This window comes from Triticum urartu, chromosome 6A (genome assembly GCF_056163025.1).
Source record: "Triticum urartu cultivar PI428250 chromosome 6A, HENAU_Tu73, whole genome shotgun sequence".
Lineage (NCBI taxonomy): Eukaryota > Viridiplantae > Streptophyta > Magnoliopsida > Poales > Poaceae > Triticum > Triticum urartu.
In genome coordinates this window covers 510585076-510612221 of record NC_141878.1, presented here as the reverse complement: position 1 = coordinate 510612221, position 27146 = coordinate 510585076, and the positions used below count along the sequence as shown (strand labels likewise).

Here is a 27146-nt window from a genome sequence, read left to right as displayed (position 1 = left end):
TTTCTTGTTTTTCTTCTTCTTATTCCTTATTTGTGTCATTTTAGAGCTTACATAGGTAATTATGCCATTTTAGCTAACTAATAAGCTTATTATGTCAATTTGGAGGAAAGTAAGGTAAGTATAGGTCATTTTTGTGCTAACATAAGTAATTATGCCATTTTTGAGCTAACATAGGTAAAATGGATCATTTTGTAGCTAACTAGCTAAAATGGATCATATTGGAGCTAACCTAGGTAAACTTACTCATTTTGGAGCTAACCTATGTCATTTCGGAGGAAACAAAGCTAAGTATAGATCATTTTGGAGATCTGGCATACCTGACATAGTTCACTCCTTCTTCTCCTTCTCCTTCATCATCCTGATGCGCTTAGAGCGGCGAGGCAGTGGGATGTAGTCTTCTACCACAATTGGCATGGTCATGTCGCCCAGCTGTGGGATTGCCGGCGCCACCACCATCGCGAGGTCATTGTCAGGCACCACCACCATCGTGAGGCCATCTTCAAGTAGCACCATCGCTAGGTCATCCTCAGCCACCACCATCTCTTGCCCATCGTCAACCACTACCATTTCTTGGCCATCATCAGCTACCACCATCGTGAGGTCATCGTTAGACAGAATAGGCTGCACCTCCTCATCCCCACTCTGCTCCTCTTCTTCCCCACTCCATTCCGTATCATCCTCGCTGCTGCTTTCGCTGTAGCCAGACTCGCTGCTGCTTTTGATGTAACCAGAGTCGTTGCCGCTGCTCCGATTGCCTGACCAAATGCAACAAAGTTTTTTAACAATCAGTGTGAGTGTCGGTGTCAAAACCGGCGGATCTCGGGTAGGGGGTCCCGAACTGTGCGTCTAGGCCGGATGGTAACAGGAGGCAAGGAACACGATGTTTTACCCAGGTTCGGGCCCTCTTGATGGAGGTAAAACCCTACGTCCTGCTTGATTAATATTGATGATATGGGTAGTACAAGAGTAGATCTACCACGGGATCAAGGAGGCTAAACCCTAAAAGCTAGCCTATGGTAAGATTGTTGTATGATGAAGTTGTCCTACGGACTAAAACCCTCCGATTTATATAGACACCGGAGAGGGTTAGGGTTACACAAAGTCGGTTACAATGGTAGGAGATCTTGAATATCCGCATCGCCAAGCTTGCCTTCCACGCCAAGGAAAGTCCCATCCGGACACGGGACGAAGTCTTTAATCTTGTATCTTCATAGTCATGGAGTCCGGCGGAAGGTATAGTCCGGCTACCCGAACACCCCCTAATCCAGGACTCCCTCAGTAGCCCCTGAACCAGGCTTCAATGACGACAAGTCCGGCGCGTAGATTGTCTTTGGCATTGCAAGGCGGATTCCTCCTCCAAATTCCTCATAAAAGTTTGTAAACACCAAGAGTAGTGTCCGGCTCTACAAAATAAGTTTCCACGTATTGCCACAGAGAGAATAATATTAACACAAATCTAATCCGCTGACGTATTCCACAGCATGACACCACACTACGGCCAAGCCTTTATTTGAATCGTTTTCACTTTTCCACCTCAGCGTGTTTTGCGAGGCGGTTTCCTTGGCACGTCTTGTCAAAGCAGAGATCGTGTCCCCCATTTACGGGATTCTCATCAATACGGACGTGGGTAACCCAACCGCGCCATTTATCACGGCGCTTGGGAGGCAAGTGAGTTTTACTAGGCTGGTGGGGACGCATAGTCGCATCCGCTCATATAAGGGGATAAGGATCCACCTTTTTACCTACGCCTTCTTCCTCCTTTGCCTATCCATCTTCTGCGCACCCGAGCTCCAGCGCCCAAGCCCGCACTTCCTACCTCAACCTTCTCCAACAATGTCCAGAGCGGGAGGCAAGTGGATGGTCTCCTCCGTCACGGAGGGCCATGTCAAAAAGCTAAGGAAGGCCGGATACCTGTCCAAAGACATCGTGCACCGGCTTCCTGAGGAGGGGCAGCTTCTCCCCACCCCAAGGCCCCATGAGAGGGTAGTATTTCTTCCCCACTTCCTCCGCGGACTGGGTTTTCCTCTCCACCCATTTGTCCGCGGGCTCATGTTCTACTATGGCCTAGATTTCCACGATCTGGCCCCGAACTTCACCCTCAATATCTCGGCGTTTATCGTCGTGTGCGAGGCTTTCCTCTGCATCCGCCCCCATTTCTTCCTCTGGCTCAAGACCTTCAACGTCAAGCCAAAGGTGGTGCGCGGCAACCAGGCGGAGTGTGGAGGTGCCATGGCGGGCAAAATAGCCAACGTCCTATGGCTCGAGGGCTCCTTTGTGGAGACCTTGAAGGGGTGGCAGTCAGGGTGGTTTTACATCACTGAGCCACGTGATCCGAAGTGGATCGCAGCCCCTGAATTCCGATCCGGATCCCCTACGCGGCTCACGTCCTGGAAGGAGACGGGCTTGTCGTGGGGCGACGAAGAAGAGGTGACCGGACTGCAAAAATGCATCCAGTCCCTAGTGAACAAGCAGCTCAAGCTTGTCAACGTAGTCCAGGTCATGCTCGTCCGCCGGATCCTTCCGTGTCAAGAACGGGACTTCAATTTGTGGGAGTTCAACCCGGCGCAGCACCGAACTCTGAGCAGGCTCTTCAACACGACGTACGAAGATGTCTGGAAGGGGCTAACCAAAGGCGCCAAGGCTCCCACATCCGCCTCCGAAGACCGCGGATTCAGCTTGCAGCGTCCTGCTGGCGAGGTAAAATATTTTAATCTTTTACAGGATGTTAAGTTTTCTTCAGTTTGACTCTATGCGGGATCTAAACTCCCTCACCTTTGACAGGATTGGTAGGCGAAGTCCAGACTGATTAACTGTCCGGCTCCCTTGTCCGAAGACCCAGCCCCTGCTCTCCTAGTGAAGCTGCTGGTTTCGGCACCTTATGTGGTGCCGGAGAAGAAGGCCAAGAAGAAGAAGGCCACGGGGACTCGAAAGAGTTCCCGGCATATGGTGGTGTCGGACTCGTCGTCCGATGAGTCCGAGACGCACTCCTCCCGTGAAGACGAGGAGGAGGAAGAAGAGACCTCTCCCCCTCCAGCGGGGGGAGGAAAGAAGAGGAAGGCCGCCCTAGTAGGGGAGGCCGAAGGGTCCAAGAAGAGGAAAACCCCTCCGCCGGACTGCGCCCCCGACGCCGACGAGGACGAAGAGGAGTGGCCGGATAGGGCCAAGCGTCCGGCGAAATCGTAAGTGTTCGGGTACCAGAGTAACTCATGATATTCCTTTTGTTGCGCAGCTTTCCCTAATGTCGAATATAATCATGCAGCCCACCCAAGGACGGGCTCGACGAGTCGTCGAGCGGCTCCCTGGATTCATCGGACGTGAATTCAGTTCCGCCCGCTGCCTCCCCCTGTGCTGCGGATGACGCCGAAGTGGCGTCACGACAAGCTCCGGGGCAAGAGGAGGTGGTCCAGGAGGAGCCGCGAGGCGACCTCCCGGACTCCAGGAGTAAAGGGGACAAGACCCCCCAGGGCTCCAAGTCCAGCTTTAGGCCGGACACCGCGCCAGAATCATCGACGGTTCCGGACCACGGCAGGCGAACTCCTGCCAAGAGGAGCAAGCCTATTGAGCCGGCGTCCTCCGTCCAACCGGAGGCGCCGGACAATCTGCTAGAGGTGCTTAAGGGCGCCTCCATCGACGAGGAGCACCGTACCATCATGAGTACGGTGGTCCAGAAGGTTCGGTCCGCCAAAAGTGGACTGACTGCAGCTTGTGCTAGCCTTCTAACAGGCTTCGAGGTAAGTAAAAATATGCAAAAATATTACCGCATAGACAGTAGCCCCTGATGCTCTGTTTGGCGTTCAGAAAGAAAAGCCAAATAGAGGATCTATTAAATATCGCAGGAGTCTAACTAAAAAGTAGTCAATATACGTATGCAGGCTTCGCTGCTGGCCACCGCCGCACTAACTGCGGAGGTGGGTGCCCTGAAGCAGGGCCTCGAGCGGACCGAGCAAGAGCTCGGCCTTGCCAAACGGCAGCTCAAGGAGAAAGAAGGTAAGAGATACCTTATAGAAAAAATGCCTATAACAAGACGCAATTGCAAAAAATGACAGGAGTATACTGCTTATTGTAGGGGCCACAACTGAGGTGGCGACCCTCAAGCAGGCGCTGTTCGAGGCCGAGAAGAAAGCGGCCACCGAGCGCACCGAGCGGGAGAAATTTGAGGCGCAGGTCGGCGAGGTGCAGCAAGAGCTTTAGGCTCTCATGAAAAAACATGAGAGTTTGGAGCTCGACTCGAAGACGCGAGCGTCCGAGCTTGCTGCGGCCCTTAAAACTGCCAAATCTGCCAAGGCCGAAGCCCAGAAGGCCCTCCAGGAATTGGATGCGGTGAAAAAGATAGCGGCGGGTAAGGCATTCTCTATGCAAAGCAGACATATAGAAGTAAACTACTTGTTACTTACCCGAATCCCGATCTCTCCAGGGGCATTCGCAGATCTTCCCCGCAGCATATCCGATGCCGCCGCATTCTACCGAGCCGAGGAAGGCAGCTCGACGGAGAAGGTGTTCTGGTCTCAGTACGCTGAGGCCGGACACCCTGTGCCCTTGAGCGACTAGCTGAAGCAGCTGGTCGAGCTCCACAAGGCGGCCGAACAGGCCCTGAAGGGCTTCATAGTTCGGCTGTGGCCTGGAGAGGCCCTGCCTGGGAGCTACTTCGGACTGGTGCGGCGGCTGGTGGAGGCTTGTCCAAGGCTCGAGGTCATCAAGCGCTCCATCTGCATCGAAGGTGCCCGTAGGGCCCTTGCCCGTGCAAAGGTGCACTGGGGTAAGCTGGACGGTGAGAAGCTTGTGAGGGACGAGCCGCCGCCGGGGAAGGAGCATCGCAAGCCCGAGAACTATTACAAGGATGTTCTGGCCGGTGCCCGCCTTATGGCGGATGAATGCACCAAGGATGTAATTTTTGAATGAACTCGCTCGTGTTATCCTGTGCGCTGAAAACTTGTTCATATGCGCTAAGCAATGCTTGAATTTAAAATATTACTTTCTGTGTGGCCGTTTATCAAAAAATTGAGAGATGGCCAGTCGTCGGCCTCTGCCCCCATGCCACTAGTGCTGGGGTGTTCAGGATAAACCTGAGTGCTCTTTTTCCCATGATTGGGTCCGTCGAGGGAGGCGCTCAGCACAACGAACAAGGCAATCGGACTATAATGCTTGAACACTCTCACTTAGCCATAGAACTCTATAATTTTAAATTTCGGCGAAGCCCCTAGTATTCGGAAGACCGAGTTCGGGGCGCTATCCACGCCTTGGCCGGACAAAGCCAGTTCCTCGCTCGAAGCGGCATAAGTCTTTAAGGACTCGAAAAACCTCTCGAACAGCGACCGGTCTCTCGCCTCATCATGACAGTCAGTTTTAGCTTTCTCTACCGAGGTGCTCAGCCTAGCTCAACTGGGGCACAATCGCAATAGTTCTCCTAGTGCTACCTTAGCCGATATAGCGGAACGTAAGGCACCAAAACATAGGAGTCGGGCAAACCCAACTATTGACCCAAATCATGATTCGGAGCTGATGCATATAGTTCTATAAGTTCGGGGTGCCGCACTTGTGAAAGTGTACGGACTTCTCACGCCATATTGATGGGTACTGAAGCCCCTGGCGTATTTTTGCCGTACCACAGTGTACGGATGCAACATGTTATTGATAAACATATATATAAAAAGAGGATAATGCAAAAAATAGACAAAAGCTATGCATTGTTTATAGAAAGGCTGCTATGAAAGCGGAACGATACAAATAGTGCGATAAGCAAAAGAAATTGGACTATTTAACATGTCCTGGCCAGGGGCAGGCCGCGGAATTGTATTAAAAAACAGGTATACTGCTCGCAATAGAGACCACCTGGGAGTTCCATAATGCGGCGTGGCTTGTCTGCTTTCCTGGATCTTGCATCGTTTGTGCGGCAGTTGAATTGCCGAACGGGTCATCCGAAGTATCCAGTCCTGAGAGTAAGAGAAAAAAGGAAAAAAAGGAATCCGGCAGCCCCTGGTGCGGTTTAAGCCGTATTTCGGGCGTGCCATGATAGTGCCCCTTCCCCTGTGCCCATGGTATTTCAAGAGCGTAGTTATGTACGCGAAGCACTGGTTCGCTATATCGTGAGGGCTAGGGTTGGGGCCGCATTGCTACGCTAGCTCAGAACGTGCCAGGCGGTCTTGTTGTAGGGTACTCCGGGCGCGCTTGACAGTGTCCGGCTTTTTGAAGGCCGAACTGGAGAACTGCCTAGAGAGGCTGCTTTGTACTTCTGCTGCGAGCGCTGCCGTGTGCTCCTCCGTTCGGAGGGAGCGTTCAGTGTTCCCATTGACCATGATTACTCCTCTAGGGCCTGGCATCTTGAGCTTGAGGTATGCATAGTGCGGTACCGCATTGAATTTTGCGAATGCGGTTCGCCCGAGCAGTGCGTGATAGCCACTACGGAATGGGACTATGTCGAAGATTAACTCCTCGCTTCGGAAGTTATCCGGAGATCCGAAGACCACTTCCAGTGTGACTGAGCCTGTACAGTTGGCTTCTACACCTGGTATGACACCTTTAAAGGTCGTTTTGGTGGGCTTGATCCTCGAGGGATCTATGCCCATTTTTTGCACTGTATCCTGGTAAAGCTGGTTCAGGCTGCTGCCGCCATCCATGAGGACTCTTGTGAGATGAAATCCGTCAATGATTGGGTCTAGAACCAATGCGGCGAAGCCGCCATGACGGGTGCTAGTGGGGTGGTCCCTTCGATCAAAGGTGATCGGGCAGGAGGACCATGGGTTGAACTTTGGGGCGACTGGCTCCATCGCATATACGTCCCGTAACGCATGCTTCCGCTCCCTCTTGGGGATGTGGGTTGCGTATATCATGTTCACCGTCCGCACTTGCGGGGGAAATCCCTTCTGTCCACCATTGTTCGGCGACCTGGGCTCCTCCTCGTTGTCGCTATATAGCCCCTTGTCTTTGTTTTTGGCTCTTAACTTGCCTGCCTGCTTGAACACCCAACAATCCCTGTTGGTGTGATTGGCTGGCTTTTTGGGGGTGCCATGTATCTGGCACAAGCGGTCGAGTATTCGGTCCAAACTGGACGGGCCCTGAGTATTTCTTTTGAATGCCTTTTTTCGTTGACCAGATTTGTAGCCTCAGAATCCGGCATTAACTGCCGTATCCTCGTTGCCGTCGCTGTTAACGCGGCGCTTTTGTTTGTTCCGACGCGACCTGTTGCTTTTGTCCTTGGTATTCGAATTACCAGGGTTCTTGGTTAAATTGTTGCTGCGAGCTAGCCATCTGTCTTCTCCCGCGCAAAAGCTGGTCATGAGTGTCGTGAGGGCTGCCATAGATTTCGGCTTTTCCTGTCCCAAGTGCCGGGCAAGCCACTCGTCACGGATATTATGCTTGAAGGCCGCTAAGGCCTCTGCGTCCGGACAGTCGACTATCTGGTTTTTCTTTGTTAGGAACCGTGTCCAGAATTTCCTGGCCGATTCCTCTGGCTGCTGAATTATGTGGCTTAGGTCATCGGCGTCCGGTGGTCGCACATAAGTGCCCTGGAAGTTGTCAAGGAATGCGGCTTCCAGGTCCTCCCAAGAACCGATTGAGTCTGCTGGCAAGCTGTTAAGCCAATGCCGGGCCGGTCCCTTAAGTTTGAGTGGGAGGTATTTGATGGCGTGTAGATCATCACCGCGGGCCATGTGGATATGAAGGAGATAATCCTCGATCCATACCGTAGGATCTGTTGTGCCATCGTACGATTCGATGTTTACGGGTTTGAAGCCCTCAGGGATTTTATGATCCATTACTTCATCTGTGAAGCATAGTGGGTGTGCGGCGCCTCTGTATTGGGCTATATCACGATGCAGCTCGAAGGAGCCTTGTCTGTTGAGTTCGGCCCGGCCGGATTTATTGCATCCAGAGTGACGATCACCGTCACGTGCCGTGGGGCGCCTGCGCGATCCGTAAATGGATCTTGTTTGCCTTGACTTGTCCTCCAGTATGTCGCGCAGGTCGGGTGCATTTTCCCGTGCCTTAGTATGCTTGACGCGGCGTCGGGGCATGGCTTGAGTGGAGGGCCAAGAGGCCTCTTTGTCGCGGCCACGAGGTGGCCGGTCGGCCATGTCATGCGCTGGTGATGTAGGTGCTTCCTCCTCTAGTCGGGGTAGCAGCCTGTGCTTTGGGTAACTCTTGGAGGGGCGTTCGAGTTCATACTCTTCGTCCACAAGGACTTCAGTCCATCTGTCAGCTAACAAATCCTGATCAGCTCTAAGCTGTTGCTGCTTTTTCTTGAGGCTGCTTGCCGTGGCCATAAGCCTGCGTTTAAAATGCTCTTGTTCGGCGAGATCCTCTGGCACGACGAACTCGTCGTCGTCGAGGCTTGCCTCGTCTTCGGAGGGAGGCGTATAATTATCGTCCTCAACCTCTTGGTCCGCCGCCCTCTCGTGAGGGCTGGCTTCTCTGTCCTCCTGTGCTGAATCTTGCTGGAGGGGGTGTTCTTCGGCGCTATCCGGAGTAGTATTATCTCCCGTGCCGGAATCACCGTTTTTGCTTTGGCGGGATTTAGAGCGGCGCCGCTGACGCCGGCGCTTGGGCTGTTTCTTAGAGGTATCGTCCCCCGCTGTTCCATCGCCATCTCCATCCTTTGGAGTGTCCACCATATATATGTCATATGACGAGGTGGCCTTCCAGCGCCCTACAGGTGCTGGTTCTTGTTCGTCTCCTGCATCGTCGTCCATGCCGTCGATGTCTTCGGAGTCGAAGTCAAGCATGTCGGTTAAGTCGTCGACAGTGGCTACGAAGTCGGTGGTGGGTGGGTTTTGAATTTCTTCATCGTCCGTATCCCAACCTTGCTGACTGTAGTCCGGCCAGGGCTCTCCTGATAAAGAGAGAGACTTTAGAGAATTCAGGATGTCGCCGAAGGGCGAGTGCTGAAAGATGTCCGCGGCGGTGAACTCCATTATCGGCGCCCAATCGGATTCGATCGGCAGGGGCGCGGGGGGCTCGGAGTTCGAAGAGGAATCCGGCTCCTTGGAGTCATGGGCCATGCGGAGTGCGGGGCTGGAGTTCGGCTCGATCGCCTCTGAGATCGCAGCCCCTGAGGCAGCGTCCAACCGCTGATCCTCGATCGGCGCAGTAGGCTCCGAATCAATGGTCGGAACCGATGCGTGTGCGGCCTCCAAGGCGCTGTTCGGCGGCAGAGCTATATCATGCCCATCGAGACAGTGCGGCGCGCTTGGCTATGGCTCGAATCCGTCGAAGATCAAGTCTCCGCGAATGTCAGCCGTGTAGTTTAGGCTTCCAAACCTGACCTGATGGCCAGGGGCGTAGCTTTCGATCTGCTCAAGGTGGCCAAGCGAATTGGCCCGCAGTGCGAAGCCACCGAAGACGAAGATCTGTCCGGGGAGAAAAGTCTCACCCTGGACTGCATCATTGTTGATGATCGAAGGAGCCATCGGGCCTAAAAGCGACGACACAGAGGAACTCTCAATGAAAGCACCAACGTCGGTGTCAAAATCGGTGGATCTCGGGTAGGGGGTCCCGAACTGTGCGTCTAGGCCGGATGGTAACAGGAGGCAAGGAACACGATGTTTTACCCAGGTTCGGGCCCTCTTGATGGAGGTAAAACCCTACATCCTGCTTGATTAATATTGATGATATGGGTAGTACAAGAGTAGATCTACCACGAGATCAAGGAGGCTAAACCCTAAAAGCTAGCCTATGGTATGATTGTTGTATATTGAAGTTGTCCTACGGACTAAAACCCTCCGATTTATATAGACACTGGAGAGGGTTAGGGTTACACAAAGTCGGTTACAATGGTAGGAGATCTTGAATATCCGCATCGCCAAGCTTTCCTTCCACGCCAAGGAAAGTCCCATCCGGACACGGGACGAAGTCTTCAATCTTATATCTTCATAGTCCTGGAGTCCGGTGGAAGGTATAGTCCGGCTACCCGAACACCCCCTAATCTAAGACTCCCTCAGTGAGACAAAGCCAAATGGAGAGGAAGAAGAGGCAGAGTGTACTGGCATCGTCATCATCCTGGTAGCGCATGCGACACATAGTCGTGTTGAACACCTTCACGGTGAGCATGGCGTCGCCGTCGTACCCGAAGACAAGGAAGTACCAGTGCCTCAGGTCATAGGCACGGAAGAACTGCTCCCAACCACGACACAAGTACATGTAGTCGTTCCTGATCACCACCTCCACGTCCCAAAGCCTGCGAAGCCCGCTGCCGGCCTGTCGCGGCTTCACATTCTTTGGCCGATGGCCATCCAACATCTCCATAAAAGTGGCAGGCAACCTCTACAACGTGGGTCAAGGAGTGATGTAGCAAACAATAGAGTTATGATAAAGAGATGAGTGAAGGGGATATCTCTCCTTTTATATACCTGCCTCTTGGAGGAATTCTCAAGTATGATCGTGAAGAACTCAAAACCTTCCAAGTCGTACTCCGGTGTGGCAGAGTGTAGCCTGCGGTGGCGGCCTCCCCCATCTCTGATAATCAACAACATCAAAAACACTTCATTAATTTCGTAGGTTACTAGGCAATGGCAATTGGCACTGTGGGAGTCCTGGATTAGGGGGTCTCCGGACAGCCGGACTATATCCTTTGGCCGGACTGTTGGACTATGAAGATACAAGATTGAAGACTTCGTCTCGTGTTCGGATGGGACTCTACTTGGCGTGGAAGGCAAGTTAGGCAATACGGATATGTATATCTCCTCCTTTGTAACCGACCTTGTGTAACCCTAACCTCTCCAGTGTCTATATAAACCGGAGGGTTTTAGTCCGTAGGACAACATACAATCATACCATAGGCTAGCTTCTAGGGTTTAGCCTCTCCGATCTCGTGGTAGATCTACTCTTGTACTACCCATATCATCAATATTAATCAAGCAGGACGTAGGGTTTTACCTCCTTCAAGAGGGCCCGAACCTGGGTAAAACATTGTGTCCCCTGCCTCCTGTTACCATCCGCCTTAGACGCACAGTTCAGGACCCCCTACCCGAGATCCGCCGGTTTTGACACCGACATTGGTGCTTTCATTGAGAGTTCCTATGTGTCGTCGCCGTTAGGCTTGATGGCTCCTACTATCATCGATAGCGATGCAGTCCAGGGTGAGACATTTCTCCCCAGACAGATCTTCGTGTTCGGCGGCTTTGCACTGCGGGCCAATTCGCTTGGCCATCTGGAGCAGATTGAAAGTTACACCCCTGGCCACCAGGTCAGGTTTGGAAGCTTAAACTACACGGCCGATATCCGTGGAGACTTGATCTTCGACGGATTTGAGCCTCTGCCTTGTGCGTCACGCGGTCACGATGAGTACGATTTAGCTCTACCATCGGACAGTGTTCAGGAGATCGCACACACAACCGCCCCGACCCTCAATTCGGAGCCAGTTGCGCCGTCCATGGACGGGTGGATGGACCTCGCCACGGAGGCCTTACCCTCAGTGGCGATCGAGCCAAACATCGACCTTACCTTGCATGAGAGCCGTGTTGTTAAACTGCCGGATCCTTCTCCGGCCATGGACTCCTAACCGCCTGCGCCCGTTCCTATCGAATCTGATTGGGCACCGATCATGGAGTTCACCTCCGCGGATATTTTTCAGCACTCGCCCTTTGGCGACATACTGAACTCATTAAGGCCTCTCTCCTTGTCAGGAGGATCCTGGCCGAACTATGTCCGGTAGGACTGGGATGCAGATGACGAAGAAATTCGTGGCCCACCCACCACCCACTTAGTAGTCACTGTCGATGACTTAACTGACATGCTCGACTTCGACTCCGAAGACATCGACGGTATGGACGACGATGCGGGAGACAAAGAGGAACCACTGCCCACAGGGCACTGGACAACCACCTCATCATACGATATATACATGGTGGATACACTCAAAGAAGGCAATGGCGACGGGATAGCGGAGGATGACCCCTCCAAGAAGCAACCCAAGCGCCGACGTCAGCGACGCCGCTCTAAGTCCCGCCAAAGCAAAAGTGGTGATACCAGCACAGGAGATAATAACACTCCGAATAGTGCCGAAGACAACAACAATCCCCTCCAGCAAGATTTAGAGGAGGATGGAGGAGCCAGCCCTCCTGAGAGAGCGACAGATGGAGAGGCGGAGGATGATAATTACATGCCCCCCTCCGAAGACGAGGCAAGCCTAGACGACGACGAATTCGCCGTGCCAGAGGATCCCGTCGAACAAGAGCACTTCAAACGCCGGCTTATAGCCACGGCAAATAGCCTCAAGAAAAAGCAGCAGCAGCTTCAAGATGATCAAGATCTGCTAGCTGATAGATGGACTGAAGTCCTCGCGGCCGAGGAATATAAACTCGAGCGCCCCTCCAAGAGTTACCCAAAATGCAGGTTGCAACCCCGACTGGAGGAAGAAGCGTATGACGCAGCTGATCGGCCACCTCGTGGCCGCGATAGAGAGGCATTCCAGCCAAAAACTCAGCCTACACCCCGACGCCATTCAAATAAAAAGGCATGGGGAGATACGCCAGACCTGCGAGACATATTGGAGGACAAAGCAAAGCATGTAAGATCGATCTACGAATCACGAGGGCACGCCACTATGCGAGACGATAAACGTCACGCCGGATATAGTAAAAGTAAATCCGGCCGGGCCGAACACAGCGTGCAAGACCCATTCGAGCTACGTCGCGATATAGCCCAATACAGAGGCGCCGCACACCCCTTATGCTTCACAGATGAAGTAATGGATCATCAAATCCCAGAAGGTTTCAAACCTGTAAATATTGAATCATACACGGCACAATAGATCCCGCGGTATGGATCGAGGATTTCCTCCTCCACATCCACATGGCCCGCGGTGATGACTTACACGGCATCAAATACCTCCCACTAAAGCTCAAGGGACCAGCGCGGCATTGGCTTAATAGCTTGCCAACAGAGTCCATTAGCTGTTGGGAAGATCTGGAAGCCGCATTCCTCGACAACTTTCAGGGCACTTATGTACGGCCACCAGATGCCGATGACTTGAGCCACATAATTCAGCAGCCAGAAGAATCGGCCAGGCAATTCTGGACTCGGTTCCTAACAAAGAAAAATAAAATCGTCGACTGTTCGGATGCAGAGGCCCTAGCGGCTTTCAAACACAACATCCGCGACGAATGGCTAGCCCGGCACCTTGGTCAGGAAAAGCCGAAATCTATGGCAGCCCTCATGACACTCATGACCCGCTTTTATGCGGGAGAAGACAGCTGGCTGGCTCGCAGTAATAACATATCAAAGAACCATGGTACTTCGGATACCAAGGACGGCAATAGCAGGTCACGTCGCAACAAACATAAGCACCGCATTAACAGCGATAATACCGAGGATACGGCAGTCAATGCCGGATTCAAAGGCTCTAAACCTGGTCAGCGGAAAAAGCCATTCAAACAAAGTACGCCAGGTCCGTCCAGCTTGGACCGTATACTCGATCGCTCGTGTAAAATACACGGCACCCCAGAAAAGCCAGCCAATCACACCAACAGGGACTGTTGGGTTTTCAAGCAGGCCGGCAAGTTAATTGCCGAAAACAAGGACAAGGGGCCACATAGCGATGACGAGGAGGAGCCCCGGCAGCCACACACTGGAGGACATAAGAGGTTTCCCCCACAAGTGCGGACGGTGAACATGATATACGCAACCCACATCCCCAAGAGGGAGCGAAAGCGTGCGCTCAGGGACGTATATGCGTTGGAGGCAGTCGCCCCAAAGTTCAACCCATGGTCCTCCTATCCGATCACTTTCGATCACAGGGAGCATCCCACTAGTATCCGTCATGGCGGATTCGCCGCACTGATTCTGGACCCAATCATTGACGGATTTCACCTCACTCGAGTCCTTATGGATGGCGGCAGCAACCTGAACCTGCTTTATCAGGACACAGTGCGCAAAATGGGTATAGACCCCTCAAGGATCAAACCCACAAAACAACCTTTAAAGGCGTCATTCCAGGCATAGAGGCCCATTGCACAGGCTCAATTACGCTGGAAGTGGTCTTCGGATCCCCGGATAACTTCCGAAGCAATTAATCTTCGATATAGTCCCGTTCCGCAGTGGTTATCATGCACTTCTCGGGCGAACCACATTTGCGAGATTCAATACGGTACCGCATTATGCATACCTCAAGCTCAAGATGCCAGGACCTCGTGGGGTTATTACAGTCAATGGAAACACAGAGCGCTCTCTCCGAACGGAGGAGCACACCGCGGCCCTCGCAGCAGAAGCGCAAAGCAGCCTCTCAACGCAATCCACCAGTTCGGCGTTTCAAGACCCGGACACCTTCAAGCGCGCTTGGAGCAATCGGCAACTAGACCACCTGGCGCGATATGAGCTCGCGTAGCAATGCATCCCCCACCCCCAGCCACACGGCGAAACTCGTGCCACACGTACATAAGTACGCATTAAAAATACCATGGGCACAGGTGGGGAGGGGGCACAACTGCGGCACGCCCCAAGACGCGGCTTAAACCGCACTAGGGGCTTCCCGTTTGGTTATTTTTCTCTTTTTCAGGACCTTAATCTCTGGAAACCATGTCCGGCAGCACTATTGTCGAACACATGATGCAGCAACCAAGGAGGCAGAAAGCTATGTCACACCACGGAATTCCCAGGTGGCTTACAATAACGAGCAAAATATTTGATTTAATACTGTTCCTCAGCTTGCCCTTGGAAGGGACATAGTCCTACTCTTTGCTTATCGCACCATCCGTATGATTCTGCTTTAACACACCTTTTTGAATAAACAACGCATAACATTACGACTATTATTGCATTCTTGTTATATATATGTGTTCATTAATGAGGCCTTGCAACCGTACACTTTGGTACGACCAATACACCAGGGGCTAACGTACCCCACAATATGGTGTGAAAAGCCCGAACACTTTCACAAGTGCGGCACCCCGAACTTATAGCATCATATGCATCAGCTCCGAATCATGTCTTTGGTCAAATGTTGGGTTTGCCCGGCTCCTATGTTTTGGTACCTTACGTTCCGCTCTATCGGCTAAGGTAGCGTTAGGAGAACTACTGCAATTGTGCCCCGGTTCTGCTGGGCTAAGCACCTTAGTAGAGAAAGCTAAAACTGACTGTCATGATAAGGCGAGAGACTGGTCGCTGTTCGGCGAGGTTTTCGAGTCCCTAAAGGCTTATGCCGCTTAGAGCGAGGGGCCGGCCCTGTCCGGCTTAAAGGCGTGTATCGCACCCCGAATTCGGCCTTCCGAATACCAGGGGCTTCGCCGAAATTTAAAATTATAAAATTCTATGGCTAAGTGAGAGTGATAAAGCATTATTAGTCCGGTTGCCTTGTTCGTTGTGCTGAGCACCTCCCTCGAAGGACCCAAACATGGGAACAAGAGTGCTCAGGTTTATCCCGAACACCCCAGCACTCGTGGTATGGGGGCAGAAGCCAAGGACTAGCCATCTCTCAGATTGGATAAACAGCCAAACAGAAGGTAATATTTTAAATTCACACAAGCGTTGCATAGCGCATATGAAACAAGTTTTCATCATACAGGATCACACGAGCAAGTTTACTCAAATATTACATCCGTTGAACATTCGTCCGCTACAAGACGGGCACCCTTCAGGACACCCTCATAATAAATTTCGGGGGTGCGATGCTCCTTGCCCTGCGGCGGCCCTTCCTTGATCAGCTTCACGACGTCTAGCTTAGCCCACTGCACCTTCACACGGGCGAAAGCCCGGCGTGCACCTTCGATGCAGACGGACCGCTTGACGACCTCCAGCCGTGTGCAGGCATCCACAAGCTGCCTCACCAGGCCGAAGTAGCTGTTCGGAAGGGCGTCGCCAGGCCACAGCCGGACTATAAGGCCCTTCATGGCCTGTTCGGCCGCCTTGTGCAGCTCGACCAGATGCTTTAGCTGGTCGCTCAGAGGCATCGGGTGTTCGGTCCCAGTATATTGAGACCAGAATAGCTTCTCCGTTGAGCTTCCCTCCTCGGCCTGGTAAAACTGTGCGGCATCCGACACGCTGCGGGGTAAATCCGCGAATGCTCCTGGAGAGCTCCGAATTCGGGTAAGTAATCGGTAGTTTACTTTTACATGCTTGCTCTGCATATAGAATGCCTTACCCGCCGCTATCTTCTTCATTGCGCTGATCTCCTGGAGGTCCTTTTGGGCTTCGGCCTTGGCACTTTTTGCGCTCTCGAGGGCCGTGGCAAGCTCAGACTCTCGCGTCTTCGAGTCAAGCTCCAACACCTCATGCTTCGTCACGAGAGCCTGGAGCTCTTGCTGCACCTCGCCCACCCGAGCCTCTTGCTTTTCTCGCTCGGTGCACTCCTTGGCCGCTTTATCTTCGGCCTCGGACAACGCTTGCTTTAGGGTCGCCACTTCGGTCATGGCCCCTGACAAATTCATGATGATCCTGTCATTTTGCAATCGCACTCTTTTTATACATATCCACAGACTAGTTACTACTTACCTTTGTTCTCCTCGAGCTGCCTCTTGGCAAGACCGAGCTCGTCCTGGGACCCTTTAAGGTCCTGCTTCAGTACGGCGACCTCCGCAGTCAGTGTGGCGGACGCCAGCAGTGAAGCCTGCATATGCATATTGACATACTCATATTAGACTCCTGCGATATTGTTTGATCCTCTGTTCGGCTTTTCTTTGTGAACACCGAACAGAGCATCAGGGGCTACTGTCTATGCGGTAATATTTTCCTATATTTCAAACACTTACCTCAAAGCCTGTTAGAAGGCTGGAACAAGCTTCAGTCAATCCGCTCTTGGCGGACTGAACCTTTTGGATCACCGCACTCATGATAGTGCGGTGCTCCTTGTCGATGGAAGTGTTGCGAAGCGCTTCCAGCAGGTTGTCCAGCGCCTTTGGATGGACAGAGGTCACCGGTACAGGCGTCTCGCCCCTATTAGAAGGACGCCGCCTGCCCGAGCCCGGAACCACTGGAGGTTCCGGCGCGGTGTTCGGCCGAGGGCCGAACTCGGAGCTCTCAGGGGCCTTGTCCCCTCGGCTCCTGGAGTCCGGGAGGCCGCCTTGAGGCGCCTCCGGGACTGTCTCCCCTCGACCCGGTGCCTCGTGAGATAGCACCTCGGCGTCGTCCGCAGGATGAGGGGGGATGGCGGTCCCCACTGGATCGCTATCCATATCCGACGAGCCCAGGGAGCCGTCCGATGATACATCGATACGGGCTCGGGGCGGCCTGCATAATCATATTTCGGCGTTAGGTGAAGTAGTGCGACAAAGGAATACTATGAGTTACTCTGGTATCCGAATACTTACGACTTCCCTAGGGGCTTGGCCCTGGGCAGCCACTCGTCTTCGCCGTCGGCGGCGGTGGTAGAGCTGTCCAGAAGGAGAGTCCTCCCCTTCTTGGACCCTTCGGCCTCCCCAGTTGGGGCGGCCTTCCTTTTCTTGTCTCCCCCGTCTGGAGGGGGAGCATCTTATTCTACCTCCTCGTCTTCGGGGGAGGATTGTGCCGTAGAGTCCTCGTACGGTGAGTCTGATGACGCCTGGCATCGCGAACTCTTTCGGGTTCCCTTGGCCTTCTTGGTCTTCTCCGGCACCATATAAGGAGCCGGAGTCAGCATCTTCGCCAGAAGAGCGTCTGCTGGGCCTTTGGGCAAAGGAGCCGGACAGTCGATCTGTCCGTCTGTCTCCTGCCAGTCCTGTCAAAGGTACGGGAGTTTAGATCCCGCATGTAATCAATCTATGAAAAATAGGTATCCTGTAAGAGGTAAAGCAGCTTATCGCGCTGGCTTGGCGCTTCGCGCTGAATCCGCGATCCTTAGTAATGGGAGGGGGGACCTCGGCGCTCTTGAACAGCACCCTCCAGGCATCTTCATAAGTTGTGTCGAAGAGCCTGTTCAGAGTTCGGTGCTGCGCCCGGTCGAACTCCCACAAGTTGAAGGCCCGTTGTTGGCACAGGAGGATCCGGCGGTGGAGCATGACCTGGACTACGTTGACGAGTTTGAGATTCTTGTTCACCATGTTTTGAATACATGTTTGGAGTCCGGTCAGCTCTCCTGAACTACCCCAGGATATGCCCTTCTCTTTCCAGGAGGTGAGCCGCGTGGGGAAGCCAGATCGGAACTCGGGGGCCGCTACCCATGTAGGGTCACGTGGCTCGGTGATGTAGAACCACCCCCATTGCCACCCCTTTATGGTCTCCACGAAGGAGCCCTCGAGCCATGTGATGTTGGGCATCTTGCCCACCATGGCGCCTCCGCACTCCGCCTGGCGGCCGCTCACTACCTTCGGCTTGACATTGAAAGTCTTCAGCCATAAGCCGAAGTGGGGCTTGATGTAGAGGAAAGCCTCGCACACGATGATAAACGCCGAGATGTAGAGGATGAAGTTCGGGGCCAGACCCTGGAAATCCAGGCCGTAGTAGAACATTAGCCCCCGAACAAATGGGTGGAAAGGAAATCCCAGTCCACGGAGGAAATGGGTGAGGAACACTACCCTCTCATGGCGCCTAGGGGTGGGGATGAGCTGCCCCTCCTCTAGGAGCCGGTGCGCGATGTTGTCGGGCAAGTATCCAGCTCTCCTTAGCTTCTTGACGTGTCCCTCCGTGACGGAGGAGACCATCCACCTGCCTCCCACTCCGGACATGGTTGGAGAAGGTCGAGGTGGGAAATGCGAACTTGGGCGCTGGAGCTCGAGTGTGCGAAGGTGGATGAGCAAAGGAGGAAGAAGGCGTGGATGAAAAAGTAAATCTTTATCCCTTTATATGGGCAGACGAAACTATGCGTCCCCACTAGCCTGGTAAAACTCTCTTGTCCCCCAAGCGCCATAATCGATGGCACGGTTGGGTCTCCCACACCCGTACTGATGAGAATCCCGTGATAAGGGGACACGATCTCTGCTTTGACAAGACGTGTCAAAAAACTGCCCTGCGTTATGTGCGGGGCTAGTTAAAGGAAACGGTTTGAATAATCACCGGGCCGTGACATAATTTCATGTTGCCAAAACAAGTCAGCAAATTGGATTTGTAGAAATATTATTCTCTCTACGGTGGTATGTGGAACTTATTTTGAAGGGTCGGACACTATCCTTATATTCAAATTCTCCCGTGGTATATTCGGAGGAGGAACCCGCCTTGCAATGCCGAAGACAATACTGTGCGCCGGACTCATCGTCATTGAAAGCCTGGTTCAGGGGCTACTGTGGGAGTCCTAGATTAGGGGGTCTCCGAACAGCCGGACTATATCCTTTGGCCGGATTGTTGGACTATGAAGATACAAGATTGAAGACTTCGTCTCGTGTCCAGATGGGACTCTACTTGGCGTGGAAGGCAAGCTAGGCAATACGGATATGTATATCTCCTCCTTTGTAACCGACCTTGTGTAACCCTAACCTCTCCGGTGTCTATAAACCGGAGGGTTTTAGTCCGTAGGACAACATACAATCATACCATAGGCTAGCTTCTAGGGTTTAGCCTCTCCGATCTCGTGGTAGATCTACTCTTGTACTACCCATATCATCAACATTAATCAAGCAGGACGTAGGGTTTTACCTCCTTTAAGAGGGCCCGAACCTGGGTAAAACATTGTGTCCCCTGCCTCCTGTTACCATCCGCCTTAGACGCACAGTTCGGGACCCCCTACCCGAGATCCGCCGGTTTTGACACCGACAGGCACCCTTCAAAACTAGGGATTTTTTAGACATGAAAGAAAACTAAAAATGTTGAAAAACAAAGCATAGTAATCTAAAAAATAGAGCATATTTTAGGTGGCTCTGGGTTGACATACTAGAGCTGAGCACAAGATATATTGCCATTGCCACTATAAATGCCAAAGCTAAGCTAAGCTTGTGGATTCATACTTTTATAACATTGCCACTTATACTGTTTGTCAGCATCAAGCACCAGTATCGGTATTAGGAATATTTCAATTTTTTTGAAGCACATCACGTCCTAAAATTCACGTAGTTCACAACATCAGTGCTAGGAATATCTCAATGAACCAACCAATATACACATGAAAATCAACTACAATGACCCCTTCAACAGCTGCAACTTGCAACCAGCTCACAATTATGATTATGGATGAAACACAAAAATATGTATACCTAGACATCCCCAACAAAATTATTGATATAGCTAATCATACTAACATAGTAGCATACCATCATGACTAATAGAGTACTTGCAGTTAAGCATCCATATGACAACGAATCCATAAACACGGTTGTGTAAAAAAATCAATAAAAGCACAACCAAAATAACAACCCAAAACTCCTAATACGTACAGAATGCACAAGTTGTTCTGAAATTTTGCACTCATTAGCAACCACTTCAGATAACACGAATGATACGTCTCCAACGTATCTATAATTTTTGATTGCTCCATGCTATATTATCTACTGTTATTGGACATTATTGGGCTTTATTATCCACTTTTATATTATTTTTGGGACTAACCTATTAACCGGAGGCCCAACCCAGAATTGCTGTTTTTTGCCTGTTTTAGGGTTTCGAAGAAAAGGAATATCAAATGGACTCCAAACGGAATGAAACCTTCGGGAACGTGATTTTCTCAACAGATAAGACCCAGGAGACTTGGACCTTATGCAAAGGCACGTAACAGGAGGCCACGAGGTAGGGGGGCGTGCCCTACCCTACCAGGCGCGCCCCCACCCTCGTGGGCCCCCTGTTGCTCCACCGACGTACTTCTTCCTCCTATATATATATCCACATACCCCCAAACAATCTAAAACGGAGCCAAAACCCTAATTCCACCGCCGTAACTTTCTGTATCCACGAGATCCCATCTTGGGACCTGTTCCGGAGCTCCGCCGGAGGGGGCATCGATCACGGAGGGCTTCTACATCAACACCATAGCCTCTCCGACGAAGTGTGAGTAGTTTACCTCAGACCTACGGGTCCATAGTTAGTAGCTAGATGGCTTCTTCTCTCTTTTTGGATCTCAATACAATGTTCTCCCCCTCTCTTGTGGAGATCTATTCGATGTAATCTTCTTTTTGCGGTGTGTTTGTTGAGGCCAATGAATTGTGGGTTTATGATCAAGTCTATCTATGAATAATATTTGAATCTTCTCTGAATTCTTTTATGTATGATTGGTTATCTTTGCAAGTCTCTTCGAATTATCAGTTTGGTTTGGCCTACTAGATTGATCTTTCTTGCAATGGGAGAAGTGCTTAGCTTTGGGTTCAATCTTGCAATGTCCTTTCCCGGTGATAGTAAGGGCAACAAGGCACGTATTGTATTGTTTCCATCGAGGATAACAAGATGGGGTTTTCTTCATATTGCATGAGTCTATCCCTATACATCATGTCATCTTGCTTAAGGCATTACTCTATTTCTAACTTAATACTCTAGATGCATGCTGGATAGCGGTCGATGAGTGGAGTAATAGTAGTAGATGCAGGCAGGAGTCGGTCTATTTGTCTCGGACGTGATGCCTATATACATGATCATGCCTAGATATTCTCATAATTATGCTCAATTCTGTCAATTGCTCAACAGTAATTTGTTCACCCATCGTAGAATACTTATGCTCTCGAGAGAAGCCACTAGTGAAACCTATGGCCCCCGGGTCTATCTCTATCATATTGTTCTCCTACTACTTTGCTATTTACTTTGCCTTTATTTTACTTTGCATCTTTATCATAAAAATACCAAAAATATTATCTTTATCATATCTATCAGATCTCACTCTCGTAAGTGGCCTCATAGGGATTGACAACCCCTATTTGCGTTAGTTGCGAGGATTTATTTGTTTTGTGCAGGTACGAGGGACTCGTGCATAGCCTCCTACTGGATTGATACCTTGGTTCTCAAAAACTGATGGAAATACTTACGCTACTTTGCTGCATCATCCCTTCCTCTTCGGGGAAAACCAACGCAGTGCTCAAGAGGTAGCAAGAAGGATTTCTGGCGCCGTTGCCGGGGAAGTCTTCACAAAAGTCAACATACCAAGTACCCATCACATACCCTTATCTCCCGCATTACATTATTTGCCATTTGCCTCTCGTTTTCCTCTCCCCCACTTCACCCTTGCCGTTTTATTCGCCCTCTCTCTCTCTCTATCCTCCCTCTCTTTCTCTATTTGCCTCTTTTTGCCCGCTGATACTTCTCCAACGTATCTATAATTTTTGATTGCTCCATGCTATATTATCTACTGTTTTGGACATTATTGGGCTTTATTATCCACTTTCATATTATTTTTGGGACTAACCTATTAACCGGAGGCCCAGCCCAGAATTGCTGTTTTTTGCCTGTTTTAGGGTTTCGAAGAAAAGGAATATCAAATGGAGTCCAAACGGAATGAAACCTTCGGGAACGTGATTTTGTCATCGAATACAACTCAGGAGACTTGGACCCTACGTCAAGACACGTAACAGGAGGCCACGAGGTAGGGGGGCGCGCCTACCCCCCAGGTGCGCCCTCCACCCTCGTGCGCCCCTTATTGCTCCACCGACGTACTTCTTCCTCCTATATATACCCACGTACCCCCAAACGATCAGATACGGAGCCAAAACCCTAATTCCACCGTCGCAACTTTCTGTATCCACAAGATCCCATCTTGGGGCCTGTTCGGGAGCTCCGCCGGAGGGGGCATCGATCACGGAGGGCTTCTACATCAACACCATAGCCCCTCCGATGAAGTGTGAGTAGTTTACCTCAGACCTACGGGTCCATAGTTAGTAGCTAGATGGCTTCTTCTCTCTTTTTGGATCTCAATACAATGTTCTCCCCCTCTCTTGTGGAGAACTATTCGATGTAATCTTCTTTTTGCGGTGTGTTTGTTGAGACCGATGAATTGTGGGTTTATGATCAAGTCTATCTATGAATAATATTTGAATCTTCTCTGAATTCTTTTATGTATGATTGGTTATCTTTGCAAGTCTCTTCGAATTATCAGTTTGGTTTGGCCTACTAGACTGATCTTTCTTGCAATGGGAGAAGTGCTTAGCTTCGGGTTCAATCTTGCGGTGTCCTTTCCTGGTGACAGTAAGGGCAGCAAGGCACGTATTGTATTGTTGCCATCGAGGATAACAAGATGGGGTTTCCTTCATATTGCATGAGTCTATCCCTCTACATCATGTCATCTTGCTTAAGGCGTTCTCTGTTTTTAACTTAATACTCTAAATGCATGCTGGATAGCGGTCGATGAGTGGCGTAATAGTAGTAGATGCAGGCAGGAGTTGGTCTACTTGTCTCGGACGTGATGCCTATATACATGATCATACCTAGATATTCTCATAACTATGCTCAATTCTGTCAATTTCTTAACAGTAATTTGTTCACCCACTGTATAATACTTATGCTCTCGAGAGAAGCCACTAGTGAAACCTATGGCCCCCGGGTCTATCTTTATCATATCAATCTCCTACTACTTAGTTATTTACTTTGCCTTTATTTTACTTTGCATCTTTATCATAAAAATACCAAAAATATTATCTTATCATATCTATCAGATCTCACTCTCGTAAGTGGACCTATAGGGATTGACAACCCCTATTTGCGTTGGTTGCGAGGATTTATTTGTTTTGTGCAGGTACGAAGGACTCGCTCATAGCCTGCTACTATATTAATACCCTGGTTCTCAAAATTGAGGGAAATACTTACGCTACTTTTCTGCATCATCCCTTCCTCTTCGGGGAAAACCAACATAGTGCTAAAAGAGGTAGCACCCGCTTGCTTTTTGTTTGCATGTGTGTTAGTTTTTTGCTTGTCGTTATGGCTAGTCCCCTATCTTTTCCGTTGTCTCCCGAGAATGAAATCCTAAATTTTAAGCAAAGGGAGGGAGAAAATCTAAAAGATTCTTGGTATAGAATTTGCAATGCTCAAAATAAATCTACTAGGAAGCAATCTACTTCCGTTCTTCTTCGCAATTTTTATGTAGGCATTACTCCTTGGCACCGTTATGTTCTTGATACTATTACCGGAGGGAGTTTTTTTGGGTAGCCATACTTTTGATTCTTATAATGCTATGTTAGATTTATTTGGCTCACCTCCTCTCTTGGTTAATGGAACTATATTAACTTTGGAGCATGTAATGCAAAGGCTTGAAATTATTGAAAATAAGGTTGCTACCGTAGAATTAATTGAAAATTTGGATAAAAAGATCCACAGCCGAATCTCTCAATATGGATCTAAAGTAGGAGTTACTTTGAAAGATATTAAAGAAAAGGAACCCATAGTTAATGAGAAAATAAATCACGATTCCGTTAGGAGCGATAAACTTGAGAATATTATTACCAACTTGGGAACCGCTTTTTCTTCCGCTAAGAATACTCCAAGTTCTTCCACTAAAGTTGCCAAGCTTATGTACGTTCCTAAAAATAAGGGTGAATCCTCCAGTAAGGATGCAGATCTCAAATCTATAAGTATTCATCCCAATCTTTTTGCTGTCTTTAAGGAACCATTTGTTACAAATGAATTTTTAGATCTTGTCCCTAAAAGTTTGATAATCAATAAAAAGAAAGAAATTCCTAAAGATGGTAGATGCCTAATTGAAGAATTGCCTACCTAGATCTATTCTTGCTTGTTATGCCTAGCTAGGGGCGTTAAACAATAGCGCTTGTTGGGAGGCAACCCAATTTTATTTTTATTCCTTGATTTTTGCTCCTGTTTAGTAATAAATAATTTATCTAGCCTCTGTTTTGGTTTTGTTTTTTTGTGTTTAATTAGTGTTTCTGCCAAGTAGAACCGTTGGGAAGACTTAGGGAAAGTCTTGTTGAACTTGCTGTAAAAAACAGAAACTTTAGCGCTCACGATAACTGCTATAATTTTTATTTGGAAAGAGCTATTTAGTTAATTATTTTTGTAGATGATTAATAGATAAATCCCTCACGCCCAGAAATTTATTTTAGAATTTTTGGGGTTCCAGATCTTGCGCTAGCTACAGATTACTACAGTCTGTTCTGTTTTTGACAGATTCTGTTTTTCGTGTGTTGTTTGCTTATTTTGATGAATCTATGGCTAGTAAAATAGTTTATAAACCATAGAGAAGTTGGAATACAGTAGGTATAACACCAATATAAATAAATAATGAGTTCATTACATTACCTTGAAGTGGTCTTTTATTTTCTTTCGCTAACGGAGCTCACGAGATTTTCTACTTTAAGTTTTGTGTTGTGAAGTTTTCAAGTTTTGGGTAAAGATTCAATGGATTACGGAACAAGGAGTGGAAAGAGCCTAAGCTTGGGGATGCCCATGGAACCCCCAAGATAATCTAAGGAGACCTAAAAGCCAAAGCTTGGGGATGCCCCGGAAGGCATCCCCTCTTTCATCTACTTCTATTCGTAACTTTACTTGGAGCTATATTTTTATTCGCCACATGATATGTGTTTTGCTTGGAGCGTCTTCTATGATTTGAGTCTTTGCTTGTTAGTTTACCACAATCATCCTTGTTGTACACACCTTTTGAGAGAGCCATACATGATTTGGAATTTGTTAGAATACTCTATGTGCTTCGCTTATATCTTTTAAGTTATATAATTTTGCTCTAGTGCTTCACTTATATCTTTTAGAGCACGGTGGTGGATTTGTTTTATAGAAACTATTGATCTCTCATGATTCACTTAGATTATTTTGAGAGTCTTAAATAGCATGGTAATTTTCTTAAAATCCTAATATGCTTGGTATACAAGATTAATAATAAAACTTTCTTATGAGTGTGTTGAATACTATGATAAGTTTGATACTTGATAATTGTTTTGAGATATGGAGATGGTAATATTAAAGTTGTGCTAGTTGAGTAGTTGTGAATTTGAGAAATACTTGTGTTGAAGCTTGTGATTCCCTTAGCATGCACGTATGGTGAACCGTTATGTGATGAAGTCGGAGCATGATTTATTTATTAATTGTCTTCCTTATGAGTGGCGGTTGGGGACGAGCGATGGTCTTTTCCTACCAATCTATCCCCCTAGGAGCATGCGCGTAATACTTTGCTTTGATAACTTGTAGATTTTTGCAATAAGTATATGAGTTCTTTATGACTAATGTTGAGTCCATGGATTATACGCACTCTCACCTTTCCACCTTTGCTAGCCTCTCTAATACCGCGCATCTTTTGCCGGTATCATACACCCACCATATACCTTCCTCAAAACAGCCACCATACCTACCTATTATGGCATTTCCATAGCCATTCCGAGATATATTGCCATGCAACTTTCCACCATTCCGTTTATGACATACTCCATCATTGTCATATTGCTTAGCATGATCATGTAGTTGACATAGTATTTGTGGCAAAGCCACCGTTCATAATTCTTTCATACTTGTAACTCATGCATCATTGCATATCCCGGTACACCGCCGGAGGCATTCACATAGAGTCATATTTTGTTCTAAGTATCGAGTTGTAATTGTTGAGTTTTAAGAAAAATAAAAGTGTGATGATCATCATTATTAGAGCATTGTCCCAGTGAGGAAAGGATGATGGAGACTATGATGCCCCCACAAGTCGGGATGAGACTCCGGACGAAAAATAAAAAAAGAGAAATAAAAGAGGCCATAAAAAAAGAGAAAGGCCCAAATAAAAAAAGGAAAAAGAGAAAAAAAATGAGAGAAAAATAGAGAAGGGACAATGCTACTATCCTTTTACCACACTTGTGCTTCAAAGTAGCACCATGATCTTCATAGTAGAGAGTCTCTCATGTTATCACTTTCATATACTAGTGGGAATTTTTCATTATAGAACTTGGCTTGTATATTCCAATGATGGGCTTCCTCAAATTTCCCTAGGTCTTCATGAGCAAGCAAGTTGGATGCACACCCACTTAGTTTCTTTTTGAGCTTTCATATACTTATAGCTTTAGTGCATCCGTTGCATGGCAGTCCCTACTCACTCACATTGATATCTATTGATGGGCATCTCCATAGCCCGTTGATACACCTAGTTGATGTGAGACTATCTTCTCCTTTTTGTCTTCTCCACAACCACCACTCTGTTCCACCTATAGTGCTATATCCATGGCTCACACTCATGTATTGCGTGAAGATTGAAAAAGTTTTGAGAATGTCAAAAGTATGAAACAATTGCTTGGCTTGTCATCGGGGTTGTGCATGATTTAAATATTTTTTGTGGTGAAGATAGAGCATAGCTAGACTATATGATTTTGTAGGGATAACTTTCTTTAGCCATGTTATTTTGAGAAGACATAATTGCTTTGTTAGTATGCTTGACGTATTATTATTTTTATGTCAATATGAACTTTTGT

At 49.1% G+C, this 27146-nt stretch overlaps 1 protein-coding gene across 1 annotated transcript in view; it reads right to left on the bottom strand.

The window, feature by feature from the left end:
• Window positions 1-327: 327 nt before the first annotated feature.
• The window catches only part of LOC147965980 (uncharacterized), a 53888-nt gene continuing 27069 nt past the window's right edge, over window positions 328-27146 (bottom strand). The window contains exons 2-4 of the mRNA XM_087530676.1: window positions 10341-10446; window positions 9975-10254; window positions 328-755 (exon numbers count right to left, since the gene is read on the bottom strand). Coding sequence (XP_087386802.1) covers window positions 328-755; window positions 9975-10254; window positions 10341-10446 — 814 coding nt within the window. The remainder of the gene's footprint in view (window positions 756-9974; window positions 10255-10340; window positions 10447-27146) is intronic.